We start from the raw sequence: 27,557 nt of genomic DNA, 5'->3' as shown, positions 1-27,557 counted from the left end.
GTAGTTCTTCTCGGCAGAACCACATTAAGGAAGCCACGTTGAATATACGGCCGTAAATACGCCCGCAACTTGGCGTTCTTTGTTTAGCATCAAACTTTATCTTCGACGGTGGAGTCAGAGCGGTACAGCGGTGTACTTGCATTGAGAAAGCGCCTGGCTAACGGAGCAGGATTCCTACGGCGGCCCTTTTTCAGGTTGTCGAGTTAAGCTAGTATGCCTTGGCGAGGGGAGTGAAGAGGAGCACGCGGTGACAAAAAAAGAGCCCACTCCTAAATCTCCTTAGATCGCAGGATCACAGCACCGCGAAAATAGCAAATTAAGATAAGTTTAAATTTTTAAAAGATAGAGCTTAATCAGGAGAAGATTTTATACATACAAGAATATTTTATTCTGTGATATAGTTAGGTAGTAATATAGCGTTGAAAAGAGGAGTTCTTTGTTGTTCGCCAAGTTTGGTGAGGAGACCGGGGCTTGTGAGTGGGCTCTTTTTTTGTAACCGCGTGAGGAGGCCTTGGGCATTACACTTTGTGTGAGCACATGAAAGCAAAAGATGGCAGAATGCACCGCGGTTATTCGAGTGAAGGTTGCACTGAGTTGAATTGCTCAGTGACAGGAGAGTCGTGAATCCCCGATCTGACTTTGGAATATGGTGCTCGCATTGAATCCACGCTTTCTATGAGTTTTGATCCCATGTCTGCTGGTTCAGCTATGTGAATCGCATGCTATTGTGTTGTACCTACTTTTTTTTTATGACGAGTGATGTTCTATCTTGCACGTTCAGTGTCGAATTGATGATTTTACAATGCACTATCACCAGGTGCCTGCAAAATTCGTGTACACTTTATATGCACGAAATGATCTAATAGTCTTTAGGAGCACACATATAAAGTAATAAGAGAGCCTGAGGACACACGCATCTCTAGAATTTTCTTATCTATCTTTGTGGAGGTTTTAAGAATATCTAGGCTACCTAAGCCTCTTCTTGTTGGGTGAGTGTGGACAGGAATTTTGCGGGCGACTGGTGCTGTCGTAACACTCATGCTTCTCACTACTCAACCCACAAACAATTATACTGCACCCGCCTCCCCAACGCTCATGAACACACTACTTTGCAGGTCACACTTCCCCCTCTCAATCACAACCACTACACAAACACCCTACTCCCTCCCCAGCAAAACCCCAAAAGCCAACAGCTCCACCCCCCAAGCCCTCCCACCCCCATCCAGTCTAAACACAAACTCATCAAGCGCATACACCCCATACGTCGGCCGATCCAGTCCAAACCACGACGGACAAGCCGAGAACGCCCCAACGTCATCCAGCGAGATATAGGTCCCTCTCCAAGAGCTGATCCCCCCATACCCACCATCAGCGTTCGTGGGGAAAAGCTGGAAATGCTTGGGTGAGCCGAATATGTCCTGCAAGACATCAGTTCCGTTGACGGCCCAGTGTGAGACGGTTAAACCTGGTGTGCCAGGCGTGCTGGTGATTTTGATGGTGGAGGTGGAGTTGGACTTGGAGTGTGATGCGCTGTATGTGCCGGCAAACCTCTCCTCGGCCTCGATTCTTGCAGCTTCTTCGCACGCAGGAATCAATTCATCGATAATTAGTCCTGACATCTCCACGGGCACCTGGCCCCTCGCTCCAGCTTTCAACACCACAAATCCGACCTCGAAATCCGGCACAAGCACGAAATTCGCCCCGTAGGCACCAAAATTCCCGCCCTTGGTGTACAAATCGACTACGCGATTCTCGCCCATACTTGCGCGGAAAATCTCCCACGGTTGCCCGACTGCGCCGATTAGCGAAGACGTATGGGATGTGGGCTTGAGCCAGGCGCGTGTTGTGTTTGGGGGGAGGAGGGAGGATGAGAGAATGGCGCGGCCAAGGGTGGAGAGGTCGTTTGCGGAGGAGAATGCGGCGCCCATGGCGATGCTGGGGCCATCGATGATGGTATCCCAGCCGCTTGCTGTCTCGGAGGTGATGATGACGCCGCGATTGATTGTTGGTGGTGTTGTTGCGGTTGTTGAAGTTAATTCGAGTGGAATAACGAGAAGTTTGGAGAGACTGTCTGCGTACGAAAGGCCGGTGAGGGATTCGAGGAGTAGGCCGAGGATGGCGAAACCGGCGTTGTTGTATGCGGGCGTAGTATTGGGCAAGAAGACTTGTTTGCGCGTGACCAAGTGCTCGAGAAAAACTTCCCTCGTGCAACCCTCTTTCCCGTACGCACAGGGCGACATCTCATCTTCCTTCAGCTCGGGGAAAACGTTGGGAAACGCAGCACCCAGTCCTCCTCCAGTGAGAAGATCAGTATCATATACTTCGTCGATGGTCAGATGTTTGCTCCTTAGCCGAACATTAAACTCACCTTCGCCAACAATCCCCCCCATATATCCCGCCAAAGCCCCAACCGTGATGTCATCCCACTCCCCCTTCCCCTTTAGTTCAGGCAGATACTTCACCACCGGATCGTTGAGTATCGCATCGCCCGCCTGCAGCAGTAACAAATACACAGTCAGAAGTTTCGTCGTGCTAGCAATTCTGTAGATTGAATTTCCATTCACCGTACTGTTTCCTTGTACGTCCGTACCGCGGTGGTGGAAGTCAAGCAGCGGCACTCCCTTATCCGACCTCGAGAAGATCTGGATCGAGTATGTGTCGTTGGCATTGACTGGCCCGTGCGAAGTGTTTCCTGATGTAAGTGCGGATTCGATAGTTGAACGAAGGGTAGCGAATATCGGATTTTTGGCGGAGAGGGATTTGGGGGCCGGAAAGACGGGACCGAGGAAGGGGCATATGCTTGCTACTGTGGTTGAAGCAGTGAGGATGGGGAGGAGGTGGGGGAGACGCATGATGAATCGAAGTCGATGCACGATTGTACTCACATCCTGAAATTCAGAGTTGAGTAGTATATGTAGTCAAAAACCATGGCTGGCCTCATTATCTTGGTATAAGTCTACCTTCCCATGCGGGTTACGCAGAGGATGTGTATACGAGAGAAGATAATGAGTGATTGGTGGATGCATCAAGCGAGTCCCCGAGGTCAGCGCTACGCGAGTCTGCAGTCTTGTCGAGACTTGGCTATGATACGAATACTGCTTGTCAAGTAGATGTGTAGAGATCACAAATCCTTGATGGTGACAAGCAAGCAAAGACCTATGACCGCTTCCTCCTCGAGTCTTTCTATTGGCTGTAGTAATGGAGAACTAAATGAGTCTTCCAATACGCATAACATGTGTGGCATCATCGACTGAAACTTCCGAAAAGGGAAGTATGTTGCGACTGCTCTGATTCTCCACAAAAGCAGTCCAAGTGGCGACATAAGTGGATCCAAACTACTCGAAAAACCGCAGGAATTGGTAATTTGCTATGCATGTGTCGCTTTTATAGTGTGTGATTCACTGCAATCTTTAATAGTAAGCCCCTTCGCGTTGGACGTAGTTCGAGGTTGTAGGCATGGCTTTTCCTAAGTTATGCGTACGACACAAAGACGATTCAGCCTTGTAACACTCTTTCTGTCAGAGTGTTTGAAGTGCGAACAATGCTTATGTCTTGCGTGATTGGAGTATTACAAGCTCAAGTGTCAAAGTATGGCCTTGATTCCTGCGTTACAGTCCAATCATCGTTTCATATTTAGTGCTTCCGTCTTTGCAATAGTGCTTAACAGGTGAGTTGTTTTGAGTTGCATCCGTCGAATCCAGAGATGTCATCGTTGAATACGTTGAAGGGGACGGCTCAGTGGCACAACTAAAGTTTGGGCAAACATTCTATTTAGATCCGGAGGTTGATCTTAGAACTTCTTGTGCATGAGCAGACTGAGCTTGTTTGGTAAGGGTGGTGGGCTGGGCTAGGTCTAGGGAAGCAGGACGACTTTACTTGGTGGGTGCGGCAGACTGAATCTGCTCGATGAGAGTAGGTCGAGCTTGTCTGGTATAGGTGGTGGATTCATTGATGGAATGGTTTAACGTCCTGGTTAAAAGACCCCCCTAGGGATACGAGGACGGGCTACGTCCGGGGTTCATGGTGCAGTCACGCTACCTGAGGTGCTTCACCTGGAATACAGAGCTGAGTGCACAGCGTTTGGGATAGCTGTTTCTCCGCCATTCGAGGAGCAGTTACACAAATAAGTGCTGGACTGAGCATGTTGAGCTGCGCTAGTGAACTTCTCCATGGGCAGCGGGTGAACATGTGAGAACGGAGAAGGCATCTCTTCAAAACAGACAGCCCGAGTCCCGCTGCTGCTAGATCGCCTCTATTGCTCTGAGCTTGTAATCACAAGGTCGGTTCATCGGCGGACTTGGGTGGTCGTGGTGCTGTTAAAGCCGCAGTTGCCAAGAGTTATCTCCTGTGCCATAAGTCAGGTTGATGCTGTGCAGCTGCTGTGCTTCATCGGCAGTCAGGCTCTCCTCGTGGCACGTAGCTAGGTTGGATTGGTATCGAGCGGCAGGCAGCGTCGGCGCGGTCGGCGTTGAGTTGGTGTTTCAGGTTCCGTAGTACAGTTGCGAGGGTGAGCGAGCGGCGGAGACCTTGTGCGTGGAAAGTGTGGTTAGAGCACGAGCCGAGATAAGTAGATAGGCAGGAGCGAACGCGTGTGCCTTCCCAAAGGGCCATGGTATTGGTCGGTTCATTGCCATCCCTCATGTCATCCATTGTATCGTGCTTGCCGCTGATCGTCACGGTCGACTTTGCTCATAACGCGGCTCTCGAACCACCCTCGTCGTGCTTCCCAGAGCGCTCACATCTGTAGAAGTGTGGTCATCTAATAATAGGTGTTCGTGGGGTAAGTTCGAGTGACTTGTAGGAGATGTTGAGGCTCAGTGGCGTCTTTGCCACAGTGCCCAGGTGCGTCATACATGCATGCGTTTGTCTCAGGCTGATTACTTCCGAACCAGCTTGGGCTTCAGCCCTGCAATAGCAACACCATCGAGCATGGCAATATCAAGTCCAAGCTAATATGCATTGTGATCAGTAATCAGAGATAGCACGTGCCGGCCCGCGCATGCAGTGGGTAGCGTGTCGTCTAACGTCGGAAGCTGCCAACAGGCGGGAGATCGTCGCGCGCTGCACACGCGAAGCAGGTGTCGATGGCAACGTCAAGTCGAACCATGGTACACGATGTGTTCAGCAGGGCATGTGGCATCGAGTCTGGGACCCGAGGCGCATCTGGAATCTCAGCAGGTGCCACTGGGCATGACGCTTACCCGATCTGGACAGGGCGGGGGATTACTGCAGGGTCCCTTCTGTCGAGGCCGTCTCCCTCTCTCCGTCCCGACAACCACACATTCACTCACAGCCGTCGTCGATTCCCGGATCTCGCGCCTTGCGCAACACCGAAATTGCGCCTCTCACATTCATTTATCGCTCGTCTGGCGAAACTTTATCTGCGGTGGAATTGCGGCGAAGCCTTTGTGACTCGCGGCTGCAGCCCCCCTGCTGGCCTGGATTAAATATCGTATGATCCATCGTACGACTTGCTCCCACGAACCCACGAACCCACGAACCACGACGGCCCTACCCAAACGAGGCGACTTCACAGCGCAACTCGACTCTCTGGCCAGCCTAGGCTTCCGACGTGCAGCAAATCCCTCAGGCGCGCTGCTGTGATCGCTGATTTTCGGGGCGCTCCCGTCGGCTGCGTGCATTGAACGCGAGAGAGCGACAGAGGCTGAAAGGGCATGACCTGATCGATCTGTGGCGTGGTAAGAATGCATTCTCATTGCCTCCTGCCCCCTGCCGTCTGTCTGCCCTTGCCATTTATTCTCGTGCTGGTGTAGTAGTTGTTGTTGCTGCTGTTGTGCTTGCTGTCGCTGTGACAGCCCAGACGACCCGCCCTCAGCATGGCCCCCGCCCCCCATGGCAGCGCCGAGGATGCGCTCGAGCTCGAGAGGATTGCAGTGCGTCGCGTTGATGTGACATTGGACGTCGAGCTCATGCTAACGCTCTGTGCAAGTCGGGTCCCTACTGTGTATACGACCCTTTCCGCTTACCCGCCGAGTCCCCAGGCACAACGCGCGTCGCACAGTCCGTCGGCGCCGCCTGCTGCGAAAGACAGCACCATGGAGGACCCAACGATGGCGGGCAATTATGCCTTCAGCAATATGCGCGGTCCTTGGCTCACCACGGCGGGAGAGAACATGACGCTCGCTGCCCCCGCCGAGGACATGTCCAGCTGGAATGAATGGATGCAGTACGACCCCGCTGCAGCCGCGTCTCAGCACACCCAAACAGTCGAAGCGAAACCTATGAGCGAACAGGGCCCCACAGGTTTTCTTAAGCCCGCTCGGCAGGACTCGCCCTCTGCCAACCGCCCCCAACCCCAACCCCAACACCAACACCCTCTCTCGCAGTCGATCCCACCCACCAGCACACCAGTATCCGCCCCCATGTACTCGCAACCGAACGGCATCCCGTTCACCTTTGGCCAGAACATCGATGCATCGCCTGCCTTCGACTTCACCGGCCACACCCTGAGCTCCCCGGCCGATGTTGAAGTTCAGCAGCAGAACGGCTTCTACTCGTCGCCCATGTGGCAGCAGCAGCAACAGCAGCGCCAGCAAATATCAGACGGCTTCTTCTCACCTCCTGGCTACGACCATAGGACGTTTGTCGCACCCCCGGCTTCGACACCCAGCCTGCATCACAGCCCCAGTTCGCTGAACAATGGCGGCCAAGGGAGCTCATCATCATCGCATTCATCGCCCGAGCCTGCAGTCAACATGAAGAAGCGCAAGTCGGTGGAAGACGACGATGAAGACGATGACCTGGAGTCGGCGCCGTCCGGAAAGAAAGGAAAGGGCCAACCGCCAAAAAAGACAGCGCACAACATGATTGAGAAGCGGTATCGGACGAACCTCAATGACAAAATTGCAGCTCTGCGCGACAGTAAGTGCCCGTTTCCACGCCTCGTGACCCCATTTGTGCATCAATTGACGATTCCCAGGTGTACCCAGCTTGCGTGTCATGTCGCGGCCAAACGGCAAAGAGGAGGACGATGATCCTGAGGATCTCGAGGGCCTCACCCCTGCTCACAAGCTCAACAAGGCTACTGTGCTGTCAAAAGCCACCGAATACATTCGGCATCTGGAGAAGCGCAACAAGCGATTACAGGATGAGGTCAACACATTAAAGACGCGGGTGGAGAGCTACGAGAAGATGGCCATCTCAGGGCCCATGGCATTGCACAACCCAGTAGGTACCCCTGATGGTAGGTATCATGAAGACCCGTTCATGGCATCGCATGGTCTGTCCATGGGTGGCCCCCCTCAAGGCATGATTCCTGTACCAGACAATATCGCAGCTCTGCAGCGCGGACTACCACCACAGCAACACTATGCATCCGCATATCCAGCCTATGCTGGTGGCGCACGTCAAGCACACAGTGGCCCTCCCATGGTCAACGGACGTCGCACCAGCGCCATGATGGGCAAGCTCATGGTGGGTTCGCTCGCTGGACTCATGGTTCTTGAAGGACTAGTCGAGCGGGAGCAGTCACAAGAGGATCCTGCTGGTCGTGGCCTCTTCGCGTTGCCCATCAACCTTGCCAGCATACTCGCTCCGCGTGTATCCATGGGCGCGTCTACCGCACAGCTTCCTCTCGCCAAACTCCTGCTTGTTATGGGAGCTTTCTTCTACCTTGTTGGTCCCCTACTCAGCTTCTCATCGAAGCCCAAGAAGAAGAGCACACCCGTTCTTTTGTCGCCTGCCCCGTCACTCGCGTCTCCCGTTGAGGTACGTCGCAAGGCGTGGCTCACTGCTATTCAAACCGTCTGGGTGCCGCAGCACAACTTCATCCTTGAAGTTGCCGCGCTTGGCCTCAAAACGCTCAAACTCAGCACACGCAAGATCATCGGATGGCCTGGATACGCTTATCTGACTGGCACTACCAAAGAGCAAGAAGCTGCGCGTCTCAAAGCTTGGGAGATCGCACTCGATGCCCAGCTTACAGGAGGCGATGCAGAGATCAGCAAAAGCCGATTGGTTCTCACTCTGATGGCCTCGGGCACTCTTCCTGACACCCCAGCACGACTTATGCTCAAAGCGTTGCACATTCGCGTACTTCTCTGGGAAATTGCCAATGCTGGCCATGGCGTCTGGTGGATGGTTGACGAATTGAGCGCAAAATTGGCTCGCAGCTACTGGAACATGGCTCGCAGTGAACACAGGATTGCTGCAAACCTGGCATCGAAGCAAGGCAGCGACGCTCAGCCCCTGCCAGACCACCTGGCTTCGCTCATAGAGAGGGAGTGTGATGACGTCCTTGTGCCTGCCATCATTCAACGTGCTTATAACCTGGCATGGAACAGGCCAAGTGCTGAGAGGACAATCATAGACCCCTCCATGGACGGTGTGGTTGAGGACTTTGCCATCTGCTCGCCTCTCGATGCCTTGGCTGCGTGGTACTCGAGCTTCGTCCTGGCAAAAGCACTTACCAGCACTCTCGCGACAAAGAGTTCATCACCAAAGGACGGCGTTGTCACTGACTTGAATCTTGCGCTTCAGTCTGCACCACCCAACTCACAAGCCCAGCTACGCGCTCTCGTCGCTCAAGCAGTCATCCTCGATAAGGATCGGAACACACGTATCGTCGCAGCCCTCGACGCACTTCCTTCAACACCCAGCTCCGGCGCCACCAGCCTCATGAACCCGGTCGACAACGTTCCCGTTGCTGCCGATGTCCGTACCGCCCTCACCCTTGCTCGATGCCTCTCACTTACCGCCTTCCCTTCATCCTCCGCACGCCGGCGCGCCACCGACAAAATCAACCAAATCACCCTGTCCGAAGTCACCACCACGCTCCTCTCCTTCGTCGCAGCTCACAAAGTCCTCAATCTCTTCATGCAAGACGCCGAGCTCCAAGCCGCCACAAGCTTCAAGCTCGAGCACTTTGCAAAGAGCCTACGAATGTGGGTCGGTCACGAGACTGGCAAGCGCAGTGGTCTCAGCAACAAAGTGCGCTCCCGCATTGTGGCGAGCTGTCTCGAGGCGAGCACGAAACTTGTCGGACTCAAGGACAAAGATGATGTAGCAGACGTGGACGATGGGTATGTCAGTGCCAGCGTCAACGATGACTAGATTAGAGCAATCGTTACCTTCATCGGTTTTACTTTTCTTTTGTCATAAGATCATAGGGTTCCTGTGAATATATGGAGTTGGGACGGCCTATGGGTTCGGCTACATTATACCACATACGGCGTTGTATCTTTGCTGTTTGCGCGATGAGGCTGGAGGAATACATGCGTTGATGACAGGGTGGGCATGCGAGACGGGTTCGTCTGGTACTTGGTATATACACGCACCGCAGTCAGCGGGATTTTTTTCTTCTCCTTCCTTTTGTTTTCGGCTACAGTAGCTATCATACTTTGAATGAAGATGAGCATGTCATCTTGCATATCTCAGTCGCCGGTGCAGAGTGAGGCTATGTTGATCAGTGAGTTGAGAGGCAATACATGAGTTGAAGAGTAGATTGTTTGTGATTATTATATTAAATATGCAGTACCGGCTGTGAGCGAGCGACTATGAAGAAGTAACCTGGAGAAAATAAGACTGTCCGAAATGGAGAATTTTGTGTTCGATCTCTCTGCCGCGAGAACCGAAATGTCGAAGAAAGGGTGCGTCCGATATACAGCTGCATACATGTGCCACCGAACAGAGGAACCCGCTCTCGTCGCCCAGCCGCGCTGCAATGTAGAAAGGAAGTAAATGCGAAGACAAATCTCTCATCAAAACACGAGAGAAACCTCAACCCCTCTCCCCAACCTCGCCCCTCGAAAACCCAAACTCCCTCCCGACGAGGATAGCCTCATCATCCCACTCGGCCACACTCTTCTTCCTCACAAACGGGCTCGAACTCGCACACGTGCATACGCTCATCTGCCTGCTCCTGTCCACCACAGTCCCGCTCGAATTACTCCCATACGTCGAATTGCTCGCCGCGCGGTAGAATTCGCCCTGCAGCAGTCTGTGATGTGCATCGGGGCCGTTGGCGCCAACCACCTTCTCGTTGACGACGCCGGCCCAGATGGCGGAAAGCGGGAGGAAGATGCACACGATGGTGGGCGTGATGATGCCGAGTTCGTCGACGTTTTTGACGAATTGGAGGCCGGTGAAGAGGGCTAGTTGCGTTAGTCTAACAATACAAGAGGGGGAGGGGGAAGTATGTGTACCTGGAATAATCATAGTCTGACAGCCCATAATGAAGATAATCTGCATGGGCCCGAACTGCGGCATGTTAAGGGTCCGGCGCTGGACAATAGCATGCCCAAGCTTGTATGTGAAGATGCAGCTGTAGAAGCTGATGGCGACGGCTTGGGTGATGTAGGACTGCATGACGAGGTCGAGGTACGACCCGCCGTCCTGGCCGTTGAGCGTCTGAATGATGCTGGTGATGACGAAGGCGGCTTTATAGCCGACGGCGACCATGGCGGTCGCGGTGGTTGCGCCCATGATCATGTAGCGCTGGTAAGGCGCGGTGGTGATGCAGACGACCCAGACCTGTACGCTGAGCGAGATCATGATGAGCACTGTGACGATCAGGGTGAAGATGCTTGCGGCGATGGAGGTGTTGACGTCGGTTTTGGAGACGCGGGAGGTGTCCTGGGAGAATTGGGTGTAGGGATGCCAGAGGGTGCTGGTCACGAAGCAACTGAGGAGGATGCAGCGGATGGTGTTGGTAACTAGACACAGGGCATTGACAATGAAGATTCCAGACTTGCGCTTCTCTCTGCGGGTCAAGAGAGATAGCACCAGCAACAGAAGCAGGGTTGCGCCGATCTGGGAACCGTAGGCAAGGCCCAGTCGTGCGGTGTAGAGACGATATTCGTTCACTGTCTGCATGGAAATGGGAATTTCCTGGCCATCAGGGCCTAGTACCATGAACTCTTGCGTGTACGGGTCGAAGTCTGGAGGAGGAACCATTGAAGCCATGACGGTTGTGAAGTTGCCGTGCAGGCTCGATATGAGTGTTGAAAGTCTGAGATCTTGTGTGTTAAACCTTGGGTGGGAGTTGCACGATAGCGGTGCAGTCCGCACGATAGGTCGTATCGAGAATAAAGAGGTCGTCTCAGTTGAGGTCCGAAAAGCTTGGTGGTTGCAATGTCGATATGCCAGTTAAACAAGAGGACAAGGAGTAGAGACGACGGGGTAGACTAAAGAGAGACGAAGAAAAGCAGGTGATTTACGGAGACGAAAAGATAAACGCGGCGGCCACGTGCTCATAATATGAAGGTTGCAAACATTGTCGATGTAGAGCGGGAAGGAGCACTGGGAACAACAATGGCAAGAGCACCTCAAAACCCGACTATTGGCACAGTCACCACAGCTTGCCTGCATCACGTTGAAACTATCGAGGAGTTGAGACAGTCGCAGCTCTTAGTATTGTTCTCGCTCCTTCACCTGAGTGCAAGTAGGTGCTCGCCGCGTATTTGAGTGACGCTTCACCAATGCTCTGGTACGGATAGCCATCTCCTGTCTTGTAATTAGTCAGATAGACGCTCCTCAGCTCTACTAACAGTCCAATTGGAGCCGTTTGCGGCCTGTGAAGTGAGTGTGGAAGTAGCGTATTTTCCTTACTATTGTTCCTGAACCCTTGGATGTCCAGGCTCTGGAACACTTCGCGTGAGTACGGCGACTACACGACAATTCAAATATTGGCAACGAAAAGACCTTACCATGCCATCGGGTGAAGACGAATATGCTGTGTAACCACTAACACCGCGACTCGGGATGTAAGATGAGGAGTAATGCACGTGGTGTTGGATTGGGCAGGGGCGGCTGCTAGCGTCTAATCGAGCTAGCGTTGCGCTAGCGCTGCACGTCATGGCCGTTCCCGAGAAGGCAGGCACCCGTGACAGCGCGTTCTCATCGTCAAGTTTCTCGCCACGACGCGTCAATCAACTTTGCAAAGATGAGTTGGTCGCTAGCCGCACCCAAAACGCCTCATACAGAGCCGCAGACTTATCAGCTCAGCGAAGACAAAACTGCTCACATCGTGCACGATGATCATGGAGCGCTAAGAGTTGTGCATGAGCTCAACCCTGACAAGCATACAGAGCTTGGCCGAATTGGTAAGTTAACCACTTGAACATGACGATATCACGTGGGACTAAGTTGAATAGTTGTCGGACGTTGTGGCGCGAAGCTAGAAGCTGTCAGAGTAGCCCTGGACATTATCTCTGGTCATGTGCCTTCAAAAGCTCCACAGCAAGAGAAGTACCAATTGTTACCGCGCTCGGGCGAACGAGTTGAGATTATATTACTACGACCCGGAGATTTGGTCAGCTCATCCGTTGCTACGAGCGGCTTGACATGTCTTTGGCACCCGGTATCCGAAATTCAGGTAACCTCTTCAGCCGCTGAAGCAGGCGCTAAAGAGCATGCCAATGGTGTAGACGGCGTTGCAGACACACACGAGGAAGAGACCGAAGATGAAGACCTTGAAGATACAGTATTGGCCGTCAAAGCAACACAATCAAAGTCTCAACAGCCCCGGGCAACTCCTCAATTGTCCCACCAGCGTTCCGTAGTCATTCAGGAGACTCCGACCGCTGCCCGTGTCAATGGCGTCAATGAGTACCCAAATGACACTGAGATGAATATCAACCAACCGGAGCTGACGAAACAGACACCGGAGTCAGATCAAGTGGACCACGTTGAAGTAGAGCCTTATTCGACAGCTCGCACTGGCCAATCACAGAAAGCTTGGAACGTTATAAGAGAAGTAACAGAACCACAAGACAACTTCTTGGACGCTCCTGGAAATGAAGTGTCTGACCTAGAAGAGACACCGGCGCAGGTAACTGTTGGACGTACTAAACGCGCCCCGAAAGTGGTAGTGAAGAAGCGGCCAAACCCGGCGAGGAACGATGAGGATCCTGATGCGGAACCTCCTGAGCGACCATTGAAGCGTACTAAGAGAGCTGCACCGAGTGACAACGACACTCAGGACAGTCGACTAAGCAACATCGAAGTAGAAACTTCGCCGGCACCTGCAGCCGCCACCGCTAAGAAGGGTCGACCACGAAAGTCGGCTGTCAAGGAATTCGAAGATGTAATCGAAACAACTCCATCTCGATCCCAAAGAAGTTCACAGCGGTCTGTCTCAGTTCAAACTGCTGAACCTTACTCCGGAGACACGCCTCGTGTGGCCACAAGTAACTCCAGCATAACAGACAAAAGTCATGCTGTGAAGTTTCTGAAGAAACAGGGTGCCACCCTCGTTGAGTCTACTAAAGAGGGATTCAACATTCTGTGGTATGCCTATCTCTGCTCATATTTGGGTTCTTCACTGACATCAGCTAGTGTTCGAGATGGTGATCTTTACAATACATCTAAAGTCCTACAAGCAGTTGCGACCGGCACGCCCATTGTCACCGACAAGTGGCTGACTGACTCGGCGAAGGCAAACCAGTTTTTGTCTGTAGATGCTTACCGACCTTCTGTGCCCAAGCAAGAGAAGGAATGGAAGTTCAAGCTTGATGATATCTTCGGCCAGCCCCAGACACCCTTCGAAGGCTACATTATCCATTTCACAACCAGTGCTCATGCATTGTACAAGCCATTCACCGAGATTGAGCAGGTTTGTAAGGCCGCCGGTGCAGTGAAGGTCACCAAAAAGAAGATGGACAAGAGTGGTAAGGTTATCGTGCTTGCTGTGGAGGGAGAGGACAAGGAGGCCGAGAAGCTCATGCAGGATGGGATCACCTGCTACTACCGACACTTACTACCCATGAGCATCTTCCGAGGAACGCTTGATCTTGATAGCGACGAGTTCAAGATTAGCGCTGGCGGTACCGATGAGGCTGCGGATACAACGAAGGAGTCGAGGTCGAGGCGGGGACGCAAAGGTTGAAGGAGGCACGAACACAATTAATGACTGAGAGATGTTTTGATAGCGATGCGGAACGACATAGATATCTGGCGTCTACTGCCGCATAACCTGCATGAGTTCCCTAAGAAAGGATGATATGGGATTTATTTTAGTCGATCATGAGCCACGGCCGTACGCACTATACCCCAACAATATCCAGGTAATTTGTTCTCCAAATAATCTCCACAATCTTTGAGTTGTTTTGCTCGTCCTCCGAACTACGGTACCCACCCAGGGAAAGAATTTTACCCATAGTGTCATCTGCATAAGCGAACCTGACCCACACGAATCATGCATCCCGCCCACCAAAACAGTGCCTCCAAATGCAAGATCTAGCCGTCAAAATGAGGCCGATGACAGTAAAATCTGCTCATTAGATACCATGGAAATTCGGATTTCATCAAATCACGTGTCAAGCCGTGGCGCAACTCATGCGCCTGCTCGATAAATCCTCCGTGGCGCAATTGGCTAGCGCGTCTGACTGTTAAATTCCTTAGCAATCAGGAGGTTGAAAGTTCGAGCCTTTCCGGGGGAGCATTGTTTTTGCGGGTGTGGGTGGCCTGATCGATGGGGGAGGTGAAGGACTTTTTTTTGGGGATTGTTGGGGCGGGTCGGATGGGTAGGGGATGGGATGGGATGGGGTGGATCAGGCTGGGATTATTCAAATGGTGTTTGGATACGTCGATTATTCTATGGTGCTTTGATGACGGCAGTGGAAAGATGTTGGGATAAGCTGGTTGCGTGGAGATGGAGTGAGTTGTGAACGTAGCTATGAGGCACCTTCCTCCCGTACAGCGATCGCCAGCTGTAGCGGAGTTTAATGCTCACTGTGTGTTTTCATTGGATTGCAGGATATTCGATGGCTGTAATGGTAGAATTGTTTTCACGGTGAAAATTGTGACCCCTGACTTGATCTAATGCCCGCACGTTCAGACTCCATACCTTTTTGATGACCCCCATCTTGAACGCTCATCAATAGGCTGCAAAGTTACGACAAGCTCAGATTGCCATGTACGTATACAGATTTTACGACATATGTTTCGCTTATAGCCTCGCTACCAAGACGAATAGTTTGGTCGAGTTGAAGCAGGAGAAAGCGAGATTCATCATTGGCACCAGGCGCTGGCAAAATTCCTGCCCGCCTGCGTATATATCTAGGCTCCTCTAGAGACTTGTATTAAGTTTACCTCTAACAACTGTCAGCTCATGTTATAAGTGAATAGCGGGCACGAATTTTGCCGCTGCCTGGTGGTGGTGGAAAACCACGTGTTGGATGTCGATGACGCAAAGATATGACGAGGGCGTTGGTATTGTTTCTTGGCTAACAATGAATAGGTTCAAGAAAAACTACAAGCTATCGCAGAAGATTGACTAAAGACACCCGAGCATTCTAGGATCGATCTGCAACGGCTGCTAGGCCTTGCGGATGCCTTCACTGACTTAGTTAGCTCAACACTCATGCGAGAAGAGGATAACGAATTTACCGTTTGTTTGTTTGTGGGTGTTGTCGTAGAACTTCTGGAAGACGAAATGTGCTGCGAAGAGCTCGGCGTCGAAGTGGTCTGAGACTGTGCTGATATTTGAGCTTGAGCCTGCGCCTCCATTCGCCCAGCTTGCGCCTTAGCAATTGGCACCAGAGAGCAGAAAACGCCGGGAAGCATTGGAACGGGTTGGAAGTATAACGAGACTTAAAGGTGTTTGAAGTGAGTTGTGGCTGCTGGATGAAGAACAGATGGGATGATACTGCCTTTGTCCTCGAGAACTCTTATACATCCAACCACCATATCTTGTCCTCCGTGTTCCATCATCAACTCAACCCTTTCTCATTCGAAACCTCTCAGCGCGAAAGCCCCGTTCAGTATCAATCGTACACAAGCCATACTTACCGCCTATACAGGCAAATGCCACCATACTCTCAAGAGTTACTACATGCAACAATCTTCCTGACGCCGCATAGCACTGCGTATAGCCATGATAGCTCGTGCAGTCAGACGTGAACTCCACAGTCGAACCATTATTTGTACACAAGGTGCCACTAATAACCGAGTCCCCGAGTCTACACTACACGTGGCTGTTGGTTCAGCCGCAAAGCTTGCATGCGGACCTCCGATTTGGGTAACAGAGAATGGAAGCGCAACTTGTAAGGCTACGATCGATGACTGACGGGCCTGGTTGATGCTATTACACTGCGATCGATGATGTGAGACGGTGCGCTGTAGGTATGAGTGCACGAAGTACTGCGTTGTGACTGAGGATGAGGCTCGTCATGCGGAGTTGTGGTGAGCCAGATGCACTTCGCCCAGAAATCACTTCCGAACTGCGATAAATGGAAATTACAAAGAGTGTGCCTAAGTGATGGACCTCGAGACGAAACCAACGGTCCGTGGAGCTACACCTGTCACGTGAGCACCCGACGCGTCTCAACGCGTCTCCCAAAACTTTGCCCCACCACCTAACTTGATTTCCACCAACCCCAAGACCAACACAACAGACCACCCGTCCCACACGAACAACGCAGACCTACAAATCCAACCAAGTCACACCACGCACAAAAAAGAAACGACGATGGACCACCCCCAAACCCCGCGCATCCTCGCCCCGCACCTCTCCCAATTCCAGCACCGCATCGTGCGCATCCTCGGCAAAGTCGTCCAACTGCGCGGCGAAACCGCCGTCATCGACGCCGGCGGCAACGTGGACGTTGTTTTGAACCGCGACTCGCACCTGGCGGTCGGCCATGCGGTCGAGGTTATTGGGAAAGTCGATGGCAATTTGAATGTCAAGGTGCAAGCGTGCACGGATTGGGGGACGAGTGTTGGTAAGTGGATATGACGGGGGTGGACATGTGAGGAAATTAGGGCTAATGTGTGGGCAGATTTCAATGCGGCAAATGCGGTTGTTGAGGCTACGCATAGGCACAAGGCGATTTTTTATGATGGGGAGTGAGGGTGGAGGGATGCGAGGCAGAACAGGAACGGCTTGACTGGTGACGGCGAATGCGACCATTGAGGGAACAGAAAACAGATGCGACGAGGGAGGCAGATCACAGGAGATATGTCAGCAATCATGACATTCCATGTATGTGCTGCGCCTGCTAAGAATGCGCTACAATGCGGTGTACTTCCCAGCCTGTACTGTACGCCCAAGCCTCCAAAAGATGTACATAGGTATCGCGGAACACAAGTCAAACGCCGGACAACTCCACGTACCCAAATGTAGTTTACAAACACACGCGCTAGATTTCACAGACTCCTTTCAAAGCTTACTCCTCACACCCTCTAGCCTGAATTTGACATCCTTCAATTGTTTCGCAGTCGGCTTCCACTCCTCAAACATGCCCAACAGCTCTTCAACCTCTTGGCCCAGCTCTTTTTTCACGAAGTCTTCCTCCAGTAAGCCCCGCATAGCCCACGGTAAGAAGAACGGGTTCGGATTCGCGCTTGTAGCAGAAGGTTCGTAGTCCTTCACGCGGAGCTTGTAGACGTCCTTAACATATGGCTTCTCGCCAATGATTGGTATGTTGATGCCCTGGAAGCTTCCCGCCGTGGAGGGTCGGTCTTTTGGCGCAACCGGTAGGGAGGTAGTTTCAAGCGCGTGTTGCACTGCGAGGGAGTAAATGGCGGGATCTTCGTACACGCGGGAGTGGCCTTCGCCGCCGTAGAGGGAGCCGGCGAGTGCGGGCGAGAGTTCGCGGATCAGGCCGTGGTCTGGGAGGCCGAGATTACGAAGCTTCAGGGCGAAGCCGACAAGGTGAGTGAGGAAGTCAGGGGCGTGGATGCGGCCATCGACGAAGACGGCACGGTATATGTAGGGGTGCGAAAGGGTGGAGAAGGTTGAGGACTGTGGGATGGTTAGCGATGGACTGGCTTATGTTCGATCAGTATATGCTTACTTCGAGAGACACCAGTTGGTCATCGATGCTGCCAACGTAACAAATGCGCACGCCAAATCTCAAAACTTCGTCCAGCGCTGCGAGATACATCTGACTGACCAGACTCTTTGGGTTGCTGAACTCGAAAAGCTCAGCAGCAGTAGGACCAAAGTACTTTGTCTTGTACTCGATGAAAGGACCCATATTAACGCCCGCCATTGCGCATACGCCGATGCGTGTCGCATTGACGCATCCAAACTGTATGAGCTTGGCCACCAGCATCATCGCTACCGGTACACCTTGGGAGTGACATGCAACGAGAATGAAATCTGCTTGCTTGATGTGCTCGATCCAGTTCAGAAGCAACTTCCACAATGTATTGACACGCTCAGCAATAAACCCTTCTCCCTCCAGCGCGATTTGCTCGATCTCTGGAGAGTAGCCTCGCGCCTCAGTCCAGTCCTTGATTGCTGCAGCAGCGGCGTTGGCAAAGCGAATCGAAGTGCCCGTTGGCTGACCGAGGACTTTCTGGATAATGGGAGCTGGGAAGAAGCCATGTACTCCAATTGCTACGGCTTTCTTAATCCGTGGCGGTGCTGGGTTGATGTGGAGATGTGGTGCGGGTGCTTCTCCGCCGAGGAAGTATTGCCGGATTTGTTGCCAGAACTTGGGCTGCTGTACCAATCGATACGTGGTCTTGAACTCTGGCATGAGTAGATTTGGCGGCTCTTGCTTGGCCTTCGCAAGCGCTTTGGGCGCGGGCTGAGCTGATGGGGCGGATTCGGGGCGTGTGGGTTCTAGTACCGGCGAGGTCTTTGTTGGCGTCGCAGCCTTGCTGGAAGCCGGCGACTCCACAGGTGTCTCGATGGGTTTGCTGGTAGACTTGGGCCGACCTCTTAGCGAACGGAAAGATCTCCTCGCCAAGGACTCTACTTTAGATGGCTCTGGTGCTTCCTGTGGCTGTTCCGACTGTTTCGAATCCTTTGGCATGCCCGATTCCGCTGGGGACTGCTCTTGCTCGTTGAACTGAGCGGCTTCTGGGTTTGATTGTGAGGGTGTGTTGAATACAGCGACCTCCCCAACATGTTTCTGCGGCTGGCCATTTGTTGACTTGCTCTCCACGTCTGGCTTGCCTCTGTACCAAAATGCCCAAGCCGATGGCTTTGACGGCGTACTGCTAGTAGTCGTTGATGCAGTTTCGGTCACCCCCTCTGCCGTGGTGAGCATAGCGGTCTCGGACGAGTGCGGCTCCTCGGTGGTGGAAGTAGGCTGCGTCTCCGAGGGCGGTACCTCTACGTTGTCAGATTTCGGTGCAGATGCTGCTTCTGTCGAGGGCGCCTCGGAAGGGTTGGCTTGAGCATTCTGCGCGCTGCTCCAACCCCAGAACCACGATGTGTTTCTCGCCTGAGGTTTGCCGGCCGCATTTGGCGCATCTTGCATTTGTGTCTTTTGATCTTGAGCGCCCTGAGCTGTCGCATCTTTCCCCGCCTGATCTTTCGCTTGACTATTCTGCGTTGCCCCAGCGCTATCCAGCCCCTTTGCTTTCGCATCTGCCTCCTCTGAGGGCGTGGGCCCAGGCAGAGGTGTGCTCTGCGCCTCTTGTATGGTGCCTTGCGCCTCACTTCTAGCCTTGCCTGCTTCTGAGTATCCGTCGGGTCTCGACCACCAACTGCGCCAGCCCCAAGTGTTGGCAGCCTGGTCGGTCGACGGTATTGGGGGAGGATGTGGCGGCAATGGGGGTTCGCTGATCTTGGGCATGGCTGTATCGTCGTCTTCTTTGGCAGGCGTTGGTGGTTTTGGCTCTTCGGTCAGCCCGTCCGAGCCGACATTGACTTTGGTTATCGAAGTCGGCAGTGCGCTTCCTTTACTCGACTTGCGCTTGGTGAGGAACTTGGTTGGCGAGTCGTCCCTGGGCTTCCTCGCCTCCTCCCCGGGCAGCTCGCCCGTAGCACCGCCAGCAACGCCGATGCTCTCCTTGGCTGTTTTCACTACGGCCGGTGCCTTCATCCGCCAGCTGCCTGTTCCGCCCAGCCATTTCTTCCCGCGCGGTGTTTGGCTGCCCGTGGTTGTCGGTGTCGATGCGCCGTCTGAAGTTGCCGTCGACTCGGCTAGCGATTTGTTCGATGATGCATTCTGCACGTCTTCGCTGTCACTAGGCGCTGTAGAGGTGTTTGTGCTGGTGGTGCTGGCCTCAGGTGGGAGTTCCGGGCCAGTGCTGCTGCTGCTGCTGCCAGCAACAGATGCCTCGGTATTCGCCTTCGACTTCTTGCGTGGGTTCATGCGTGCGGGCAGCGAGAAGGAAGTGAGCAGGCGAAACGGGCGCTATACAGTGTCAGCGCGTGCAGGTCATGTGCGGTTTGTGTTTACCTTCATCCCAAGTTGGACGGGTTGGTTGACCATAGGGTCAACGTCATGCAAGCCCGTGCGCCAGACTTCTGAGTTGCGGTAGACTAGCGCGACTTACGGCGGCAGGGATCCAAATCGATAACGGAAGTAAATTTCGCCCGCCGCCAACTTTTTACCCTGCACGACCACATCGCCAACCGCAAAGATGGCGATCCAAAAGAAGGTGCGCTTGCGGTGGAAAGCTATGTAGAAAGCTTGCGCTAACAATCTGCAGCACGGAAAAGGTCGTCTCGACAAATGGTACAAGCTCGCAAAAGAGAAGGGCTACCGTGCGCGTGCCGCCTTCAAGCTGATCCAGCTGAACAAGAAATACAACTTCTTGGAGAAGAGCAAGGTCTTGATCGATCTTTGCGCTGCGCCAGGATCATGGTGTCAAGTCGCTTCCGAGGTGCGTGGCAGTGGAAGAACTGGCGGCAGCAGAGCTAATTCACTCAGGTCATGCCCGCGCAATCCCTCATCGTCGGTGTCGATCTTGCGCCAATCAAGCCTATCCCGCGATGCATCACCTTCCAGAGCGACATTACGACCGACAAATGCCGAGCGACTCTGCGCCAACATCTCAAGCATTTCAAGGCGGACACGGTTCTTCACGATGGTGCGCCCAACGTCGGTACTGCTTGGGTGCAAGATGCCTTTACACAGGCTGAGCTGGTGCTCCAATCTATGAAGCTGGCGACAGAGTTCCTGGTAGAGGGCGGTACATTCGTCACAAAGGTCTTCCGATCGAAAGACTACAACTCCCTGCTCTGGGTGTTCAACCAACTTTTCACAAAGGTCGAGGCTACCAAGCCACCGTCGAGTCGAAATGTCTCTGCCGAAATCTTCGTCGTCTGTCGTGGCTACAAGGCGCCAAAGAACCTCGACCCCAAGTTTCTCGACGCCCGCTCCGTCTTTGCAGAGCTTGCAGAGCCCGCCCCCAACAACGAGGCGAAGGTCTTCAACCCCGAGAAGAAGAAGAGGAAGCGTGGAGGTTACGAAGAGGGTGACTGGACGCAGTTCCACGAAGTGCCCGTCTCTGAATTCATCCAGACCACAGACCCAATCGCCATGCTCGGTAGTCTGAACAAGCTCAGTTTTGAGCAGCCACCGAACGGAGATGTTGCCATAGCTACCATTGACAAACTCAAGGAGACCACCAAGGAAGTAAGAAACTGCTGTGCCGATCTGAAGGTCCTTGGTCGAGCCGACTTCAAGCGTCTCCTACGCTGGCGACTGAAGGTTCGAGACATCTTTGGCTTTTCTGCGAAGAAGAAGGAAGAAGAAGCCGAGAAAGCGAAGGACGCAGAGGAAGGCGATGAGGTTGCAGAGATCGAGGACATGGACGATGAGATGAAGATTCAAGAAGAGCTGGAGCGACTCAAGGAGAAGGATTCGAAATCCAAGAAGAAGCAACGACGCAACGAAAACGAACGGAAGCAGAAGGAGATTGTTCGCATGCAGATGAACATGACAACGCCATACGAAATCGGTATGGAACAGGCAGGACCTCAAGGTGACGATGCCATGTTTGCACTAAAGTCAGTTGATAAGGCTGGTGCGCTCTCCAGAATCGCTAAAGGCAAGATGGCTACCATCGTCGAGCGCGAGAGGGCCGACGAATCTAGCGAGGAGGAGCAGGAAACTGACGATGAGGGTGACTATCTTGAACGGGATCTCGACGAGATGTATGGCGAGTACGTTGAGCAACGATCAGCCCGCGACGCAAAATACCGTGCAAAGCGCGCGAAGAACGAAGGCGACGATGGCGAGTGGAACGGTTTCTCAGACGATGGCAAAGAAGCCAGTAGCGACGAAGAGCTTGTGCAGGATGAGGACAGTGACTGGAGTGATGATGAAGAAGATGGCCCCAAGGGCCTGATCACAGATTTGGACAATGAGGCACCATCAAATAGGCCACTCACCAAAAGAGCAGAACGTTTCTTCGACCAGGATATCTTCAAGGGCATCGATGGGCTGGATGATTTGGAAGAGGACGACGACAGTGGCATTGATGTTGAGGACGCCATGGAGGTGGACGTCAAGGAAGTTCCCGCGCCTATCGCTGAAACCGCACTGCCTACCAGACCAGCCAAGAAGGCCTCATTCGCCCCAGCCGCCGCCGACCCCGATTCTTCCGACGACGAAGACAAGATTGAAGAAGTCAAGCGCGACGAGACACAATGGGAACAAGACGACATGCCTATGAAGAACGGCAAGCCCGACATTGACATCATCACCGCCGAAGCCATGACGCTCGCCCACCAAATGGCCACGGGCAAGAAAACCAAACACGATCTCCTAGACGACTCCTTCAACCGCTACTCCCTCCGCGACGTCGACGGCCTGCCCGACTGGTTCCTCGACGACGAAAACCGACACTCCAAAATGCAACGCCCCGTCACCGCGGCCGCCGCCTCCGCCATCAAAGAAAAACTCCGCGCCCTCAACGCGCGGCCCATCAAGAAAGTCCGCGAAGCCCAGGCCCGCAAGAAATTCAAGGCCGCCCAGCGCCTCGAGAAATTGAAGAAGAAGTCCGCGCTGCTCGCGGACGAGGAGGGCATGACGGAGAAGGAGAAGGCGCAGAGTATTGCGCGGTTGATGAGTAGGGCAGCGAAGAAGAAGCCCAAGCAGAAGGTTAGTGTGGTGGTGGCCAGGGGTGGCAATAAGGGAATCAAGAATAGGCCCAAGGGCACGAAGGGCAAGTATAAGATGGTGGATGCGCGGTTGAAGAAGGATGTTAGGGGCGAGAAGAGGGCGGCGAAGAAGAGGAAGTGAAGAATTGTAGTTTAGAGGGGAGTTTGAATGAGTATTTGGAGTTTCATGAGATGATTGTGGTTCTTTTGGTGCTGCGGTATGTGTTGATATAAAAGTCCGTGGGTGGGTATGGGTGTTGAGGTATGTTGCGTATGCTCCTTCCTCAAACAATTCGCTAGCTAGTACGCAGCTTCTACGCGTGAGTCTCATCCACCGTGCTCCTTGAACATCTCAACGCCCCCCCCCCCCCCCCCCCCCCGGGAGGTTTTTTTTAAGTTGCACTTGAAAAAACCCGGCCAGATGCCCCCTTTCCACCGTGAAAATTTTACCAAACCAACATTGCCTTTGTTAGAGCTGCCTCCTCGAGCTTCCACATTCAGCTTCTCACACAAATTGCTTGTTTCCCCTCATAATAACATACTCGAGTCTGACTATGTGCGTCGTCTGCGAAGACAGTTGTGCTTGCCACGCGAATTGCTATTTCTCCATCATGCTGAGCTTTTGCGACCTGTTGGTTGCGTGCTTGGTCTTTGGAGTTTGCGAGGCATGGATTGGTGGACTTGACAAGCAGAAGCCAAAGCGTGTAGAGATTGCAAATATCAGCATCGAATTGAAGGTTGCGTGAGTATCTAACATGACACGAACTAGGGGCCTCGGTTCGAATGCTTATGTGCGCTGCGCAAACCAGGTCAAGGATTGTAATTGCTGTATGTAGGAGGTACAGCTTGACTTGGGGGTTATATTTGCTGATACATCAGATTGGCTTATCGACTCGACGTTTGAAGCAGGTCGGACAGCCCACATACTTTGCTTTACTACACTACAGATTGTTCACAGCAAACGCCTCGAATCAGCAGACTTCCTATATTAAGGCCGCCTCGACCGGCTTCTGTACTGCACCACCAGAAGACTCGAGTGTCCAGAACTCGATTCTTCCTCTTCTAACTCTTTTCTAAATAGGTACACACCCCGAGCACACATTCATCATGGCCGAATACGAACTCGCCACGCAGGACAACATACGGCGCCACATGGATGACGACCCCTGCGTCATCTGTGGCACAGATGGCCATAGTGTCTGGCACGAAGTGTCCTATCATCAACCTCCCGCCTGCAACGGATTCTCCGCTTAGAAAGTTCTTTGCTCCAGACAGAGTGGTTGGCGTTCGCAACCAGATGAAGAAATACCTTAAGATGCCAAGGGAGGAGCCCAAACCGAAGGAAGTCACTGGGAACTCGACTGACGGTCATGATTTTCAAGCGCAGTCTGGAGCTACTACTACTGCCCCCATGGATACTACTGCTGCTGCAGATGAAGACACGCTACTCAGTTCCCATCTTGCCAAGATCACCACGACTGGAACTGACAATCTGAAGAAGGTACGCGACATCACACAGAAAGAGGCTGTCGATTCAGAACTGGCGAAAGCTGCAGAGGTACCAAGTTCTGCCTTGGGAAACGGCAACATCTTCAAGTCTACAGCACGTGTGAGCAGCGCGGCAAGTGCGAAGTTCCCTCTTCGCAAAGAGTTCGCAAACACAAATTCCGAAGTATTCACCAACCACTTCGAAGTCGTGTTCAAACCTACTACGCAATTCTTCGTGTATGAGGTACTGAAGATGCCAGCTGGAAAGTCCAAGAGGAAGTCCAAATTCATCCTGAAGACCGCGATTGAGGCCTGGGACTTTCTGAAGAACAACAAGGAGCACTTCACCACAGGCGGGATCAACACCATCGTCGCTTGGAAAGACCTTCACAGCGAGATGAACTGCAACCGTGTCGTTGATGGAGCAGATAACACCCAAGTTGGTGCGATTTGGATGCCGGATGCTATTGCGGATGGTAGCCAGCGCATTCAGTTGTTCATCAAACTTCAGCGGGAGCTCGATCTCGCTGGACTTCAAAACTATATCAATGCAAGTCAGGCAGCAAGCGACGCGGAATTCGCCTTCAGCCCCATAGTTGACGCGTTGAACATTGCTGTTTCGTCGAGCTTGTCTCGTGACGACGTCATTCTGCAGTCGGCCAGCAAATTCTTCGTGAAGAATGGCTACAAACCCTTGGCAGGCGGTAAGAACCTCAAGAGCTTATGCACCATTCGAGGATACTACTACACCATCAAGCCTGGTATGCAGAAGGTACTGCTGAACGTGAATGCAGCCACTAGCGCATTCTTTTGCCCCATCACTGTTGCAGACTTTCTGAAAGACGAAACTTTCACGTACGCTGAGCGTGAGAAGCATCTCAAGACGCTTAGGCTGTACATCGAGCCAGATCGTACAGCGACCGATGACCCTGACGACAAGCATACTGATCACCTCAACAAGCCGCAAAACCGCATCAAGTCATTCTGTGGACTCGGTCCTGTATTTACAGACTCCCAGATGTCTTTCCACAAGAACAAAAAAGACGACCAGGGTAATTGGGTACAAGATGAGAACAAGACTCGTGTCATCGACCATCTCCAGAAGACCTTCGCCAAGCCATTCAAGAAGGACGGTTACGCTATCAATGTTGGAACCGCTGCAGATACTGTCTACTACCCAGCTGAGTACCTGCGTATCATGCCGTATCAGATTTACAGGCAATTGCTCCCTGATACCGTGGTAGAGGACATGCTCACGCAAGCGACGCATCTCCCAGAGCAGAGTAGGCGTCTCATTGAGGTGGAGGCAATGCATTTACTTGGTCTAGACCCAGCAAAGTCTCTGCAGAATCTTGTGAGTTATTTGTCTCGACTTTGAGAAATTTCGCTAACGATGTATGCTCTTAGCGTGGCTGTCCACAGTTGCAAATTTCACCGACTATGTTGCAGATCCCATCAGCTCAGATGGAGAAATTGGACATAATTTATGGTGCGAAGACCTCAAACCAGCAGCCCAATACACAAGCTCAGTGGAATCTCCAAAACCTGAAAGCATTTATTGATGCTCCAGGGAACAAGGCCCCCGCAAAAACCCACAACTGTCTCTGGCTAGTCGAGGAGGGCATCGTAAAAGACACTGTCGAAAATTACCAAGAAACATTTGGCAGATTGGTCAAACAGTATGGCATTTGTGCTGGTGCAAAAGCTGTCCACACACAGAAACTCAGCAGTCTCCGAGATGGTGCGACACACTCCGCCATCAAGACCAGACTATCAGATGGCATTCAAACTTTCGTCAAGAACAACAAGGGCACAAACCTGGTGGTTCTACTTCTCAAGACCCAGAGCATTCCAGTATATTCTGCTTTCAAAGCGGCCGCGGATACGGAGGCGGGGTTGCAATCAATATGCATGACGCAAGCGCCAAACTACATCAGTGCAAAGCAGAAATGTAAAGAAAATATCGACCAATACATGGCAAACATCATGATGAAAGCGAATCTCAAGTTTGGTGGAGGCAATCACACCGTTCAGTTCGCCGCAAAGCCTCTCACCCACATCGCAACAACATTGCAGGACACGTTGGTGCTTGGTGCTGATATTACCCACCCTTCCCCTGGTTCTCTGGTCGGATGTCCATCCATTGCAGCAGTTGTTGGCTCAGTGAACTCAATGTCCACGAAGTATCTCGGCTCCATGAGGCTCCAGGAAACCTGCAAGAAAGAAGTAGGTGTTGTTGTTCAGATTCGCCTTCAATCATACTAACACTACTTCAGATCATTGACGACCTTCAGGCTATGGTTTACGAGAGAATCGTTGCCTACGAACAAGCAACCCGCAATTTTCCAAAGAGGATTCTCTTCTACAGGGACGGTGTATCTACAGGACAATTCGCCAAGGTCAGAGATGAAGAGCTGCCATCAATCAAAGCAGCGTTCCGACAAAGGTATCCTATCGTGAAAGGGCGAGAAACTACCCCGCTTCCCAGAGTCACTATTGTCGTGGCTGTGAAGCGTCACCACACACGCTTCTACCCAGCTAAAGCTCTCAAGCACCTAAACGGCAATTGTGTACCAGGCACCCTCGTTGACCGCGTTGTCACATCCCCCCACTACTGTGACTTCTTCTTGCAGTCCCACCACGGCCTGAAGGGCACGGCCATCCCCACTCACTACGTCGTCATCGCCAACGAGATAGGCCTTGGAGACAAAGAGCTTCAAGAGCTCACTTGGAAGATGTGCTACACCTACGTCCGCGCCACACTCGGCGTATCATATGCCCCGCCCGCATATTATTCCGACAGGCTCTGCGATCGTGGTCGCGCTTACATGCGTGACTTCTACAGTCCGGATCCCGACAGCGCGTATACCCAGGCATACGACGCCATGAAAAAGATAATCGAGCAAAACGCTGCGGCTTCTTTGGCTGAAAAGATCAGTGCACTTCCGCCGGTGCCGATACGTCCTGGTCGAAATGCGGCGAGGAAGTCTGCGGCTCAGATTGGCATCGAGCGCGCTCATCGCAGAGCTGTGGAGGATGAGCTTGAAAGACAGGTTCTTGCGTGGGCGCGCAAAGACTTTGAGGATCTGAGGGAGGGAGGTTGCGGTCCTTGGAAGAAGAGCCTCGATGACACGATGTTCTGGATGTGAGTGGTGAGGTTTTCCCTGTTGGGACGGTTGGCGCTGTTTCCTTTCCTTGTTTTCTTTCCTTTGTTGGACTCTGTTGGCGTTTTGCTTACTGCTTTACTCGTTTGCTTCTTCCTTGCGATGTGTTACCTGATGTTTAAACACATCAGGAAGTTTTCCTTGCTGCTTCT

General features: G+C 52.7%; 8 protein-coding genes and 1 non-coding gene across 9 annotated transcripts; 6 read left to right on the top strand and 3 right to left on the bottom strand.

Annotated features, from left to right (window-relative positions):
• Positions 1–927: 927 nt before the first annotated feature.
• SNOG_10428 (hypothetical protein) lies at positions 928–2,852 on the bottom strand (the record flags this gene model as incomplete). The annotated part of the gene is made up of 2 exons (XM_001800646.1): positions 928–1,530; positions 1,626–2,852. 2 exons carry the CDS (start codon positions 2,850–2,852, stop codon positions 1,429–1,431), a joined length of 1,329 nt encoding a protein of 442 aa, XP_001800698.1. The 3' UTR covers positions 928–1,428.
• A 2,985-nt stretch (positions 2,853–5,837) lies between these two features.
• Positions 5,838–9,072, top strand: SNOG_10427 (hypothetical protein; the record flags this gene model as incomplete). Its single annotated transcript, XM_001800645.1, has 3 exons — positions 5,838–5,945; positions 6,003–6,882; positions 6,941–9,072. 3 exons carry the CDS (start codon positions 5,838–5,840, stop codon positions 9,070–9,072), a joined length of 3,120 nt encoding a protein of 1,039 aa, XP_001800697.1.
• Positions 9,073–9,738: 666 nt separating this feature from the next.
• SNOG_10426 (hypothetical protein) lies at positions 9,739–10,923 on the bottom strand (the record flags this gene model as incomplete). The annotated part of the gene is made up of 2 exons (XM_001800644.1): positions 9,739–10,112; positions 10,185–10,923. The coding sequence occupies 2 exons, from the start codon at positions 10,921–10,923 to the stop codon at positions 9,739–9,741; spliced, it is 1,113 nt and encodes a 370-aa protein (XP_001800696.1).
• A 979-nt stretch (positions 10,924–11,902) lies between these two features.
• On the top strand, positions 11,903–13,846 carry SNOG_10425 (hypothetical protein; the record flags this gene model as incomplete). Its single annotated transcript, XM_001800643.1, has 3 exons — positions 11,903–12,062; positions 12,348–13,045; positions 13,088–13,846. 3 exons carry the CDS (start codon positions 11,903–11,905, stop codon positions 13,844–13,846), a joined length of 1,617 nt encoding a protein of 538 aa, XP_001800695.1.
• Positions 13,847–14,313: 467 nt separating this feature from the next.
• Positions 14,314–14,399, top strand: SNOG_16647. Its single transcript has one exon. It is a non-coding gene; the product is annotated as a tRNA-Asn (tRNA).
• A 2,030-nt stretch (positions 14,400–16,429) lies between these two features.
• On the top strand, positions 16,430–16,810 carry SNOG_10424 (hypothetical protein; the record flags this gene model as incomplete). Its single annotated transcript, XM_001800642.1, has 2 exons — positions 16,430–16,682; positions 16,740–16,810. 2 exons carry the CDS (start codon positions 16,430–16,432, stop codon positions 16,808–16,810), a joined length of 324 nt encoding a protein of 107 aa, XP_001800694.1.
• A 309-nt stretch (positions 16,811–17,119) lies between these two features.
• SNOG_10423 (hypothetical protein) lies at positions 17,120–20,015 on the bottom strand (the record flags this gene model as incomplete). Its single annotated transcript, XM_001800641.1, has 2 exons — positions 17,120–17,704; positions 17,757–20,015. 2 exons carry the CDS (start codon positions 20,013–20,015, stop codon positions 17,120–17,122), a joined length of 2,844 nt encoding a protein of 947 aa, XP_001800693.1.
• Positions 20,016–20,286: 271 nt separating this feature from the next.
• Positions 20,287–22,895, top strand: SNOG_10422 (hypothetical protein; the record flags this gene model as incomplete). The annotated part of the gene is made up of 3 exons (XM_001800640.1): positions 20,287–20,304; positions 20,356–20,529; positions 20,577–22,895. The coding sequence occupies 3 exons, from the start codon at positions 20,287–20,289 to the stop codon at positions 22,893–22,895; spliced, it is 2,511 nt and encodes an 836-aa protein (XP_001800692.1).
• A 469-nt stretch (positions 22,896–23,364) lies between these two features.
• SNOG_10421 (hypothetical protein) lies at positions 23,365–27,390 on the top strand (the record flags this gene model as incomplete). Its single annotated transcript, XM_001800639.1, has 5 exons — positions 23,365–23,495; positions 23,888–25,595; positions 25,691–26,467; positions 26,518–26,687; positions 26,730–27,390. 5 exons carry the CDS (start codon positions 23,365–23,367, stop codon positions 27,388–27,390), a joined length of 3,447 nt encoding a protein of 1,148 aa, XP_001800691.1.
• Positions 27,391–27,557: the final 167 nt, after the last annotated feature.

This window comes from Parastagonospora nodorum, assembly GCF_000146915.1.
Source record: "Parastagonospora nodorum SN15 chromosome Unknown scaffold_17, whole genome shotgun sequence".
Lineage (NCBI taxonomy): Eukaryota > Fungi > Ascomycota > Dothideomycetes > Pleosporales > Phaeosphaeriaceae > Parastagonospora > Parastagonospora nodorum.
This window is presented reverse-complemented; position numbering and strand designations above follow the sequence as displayed.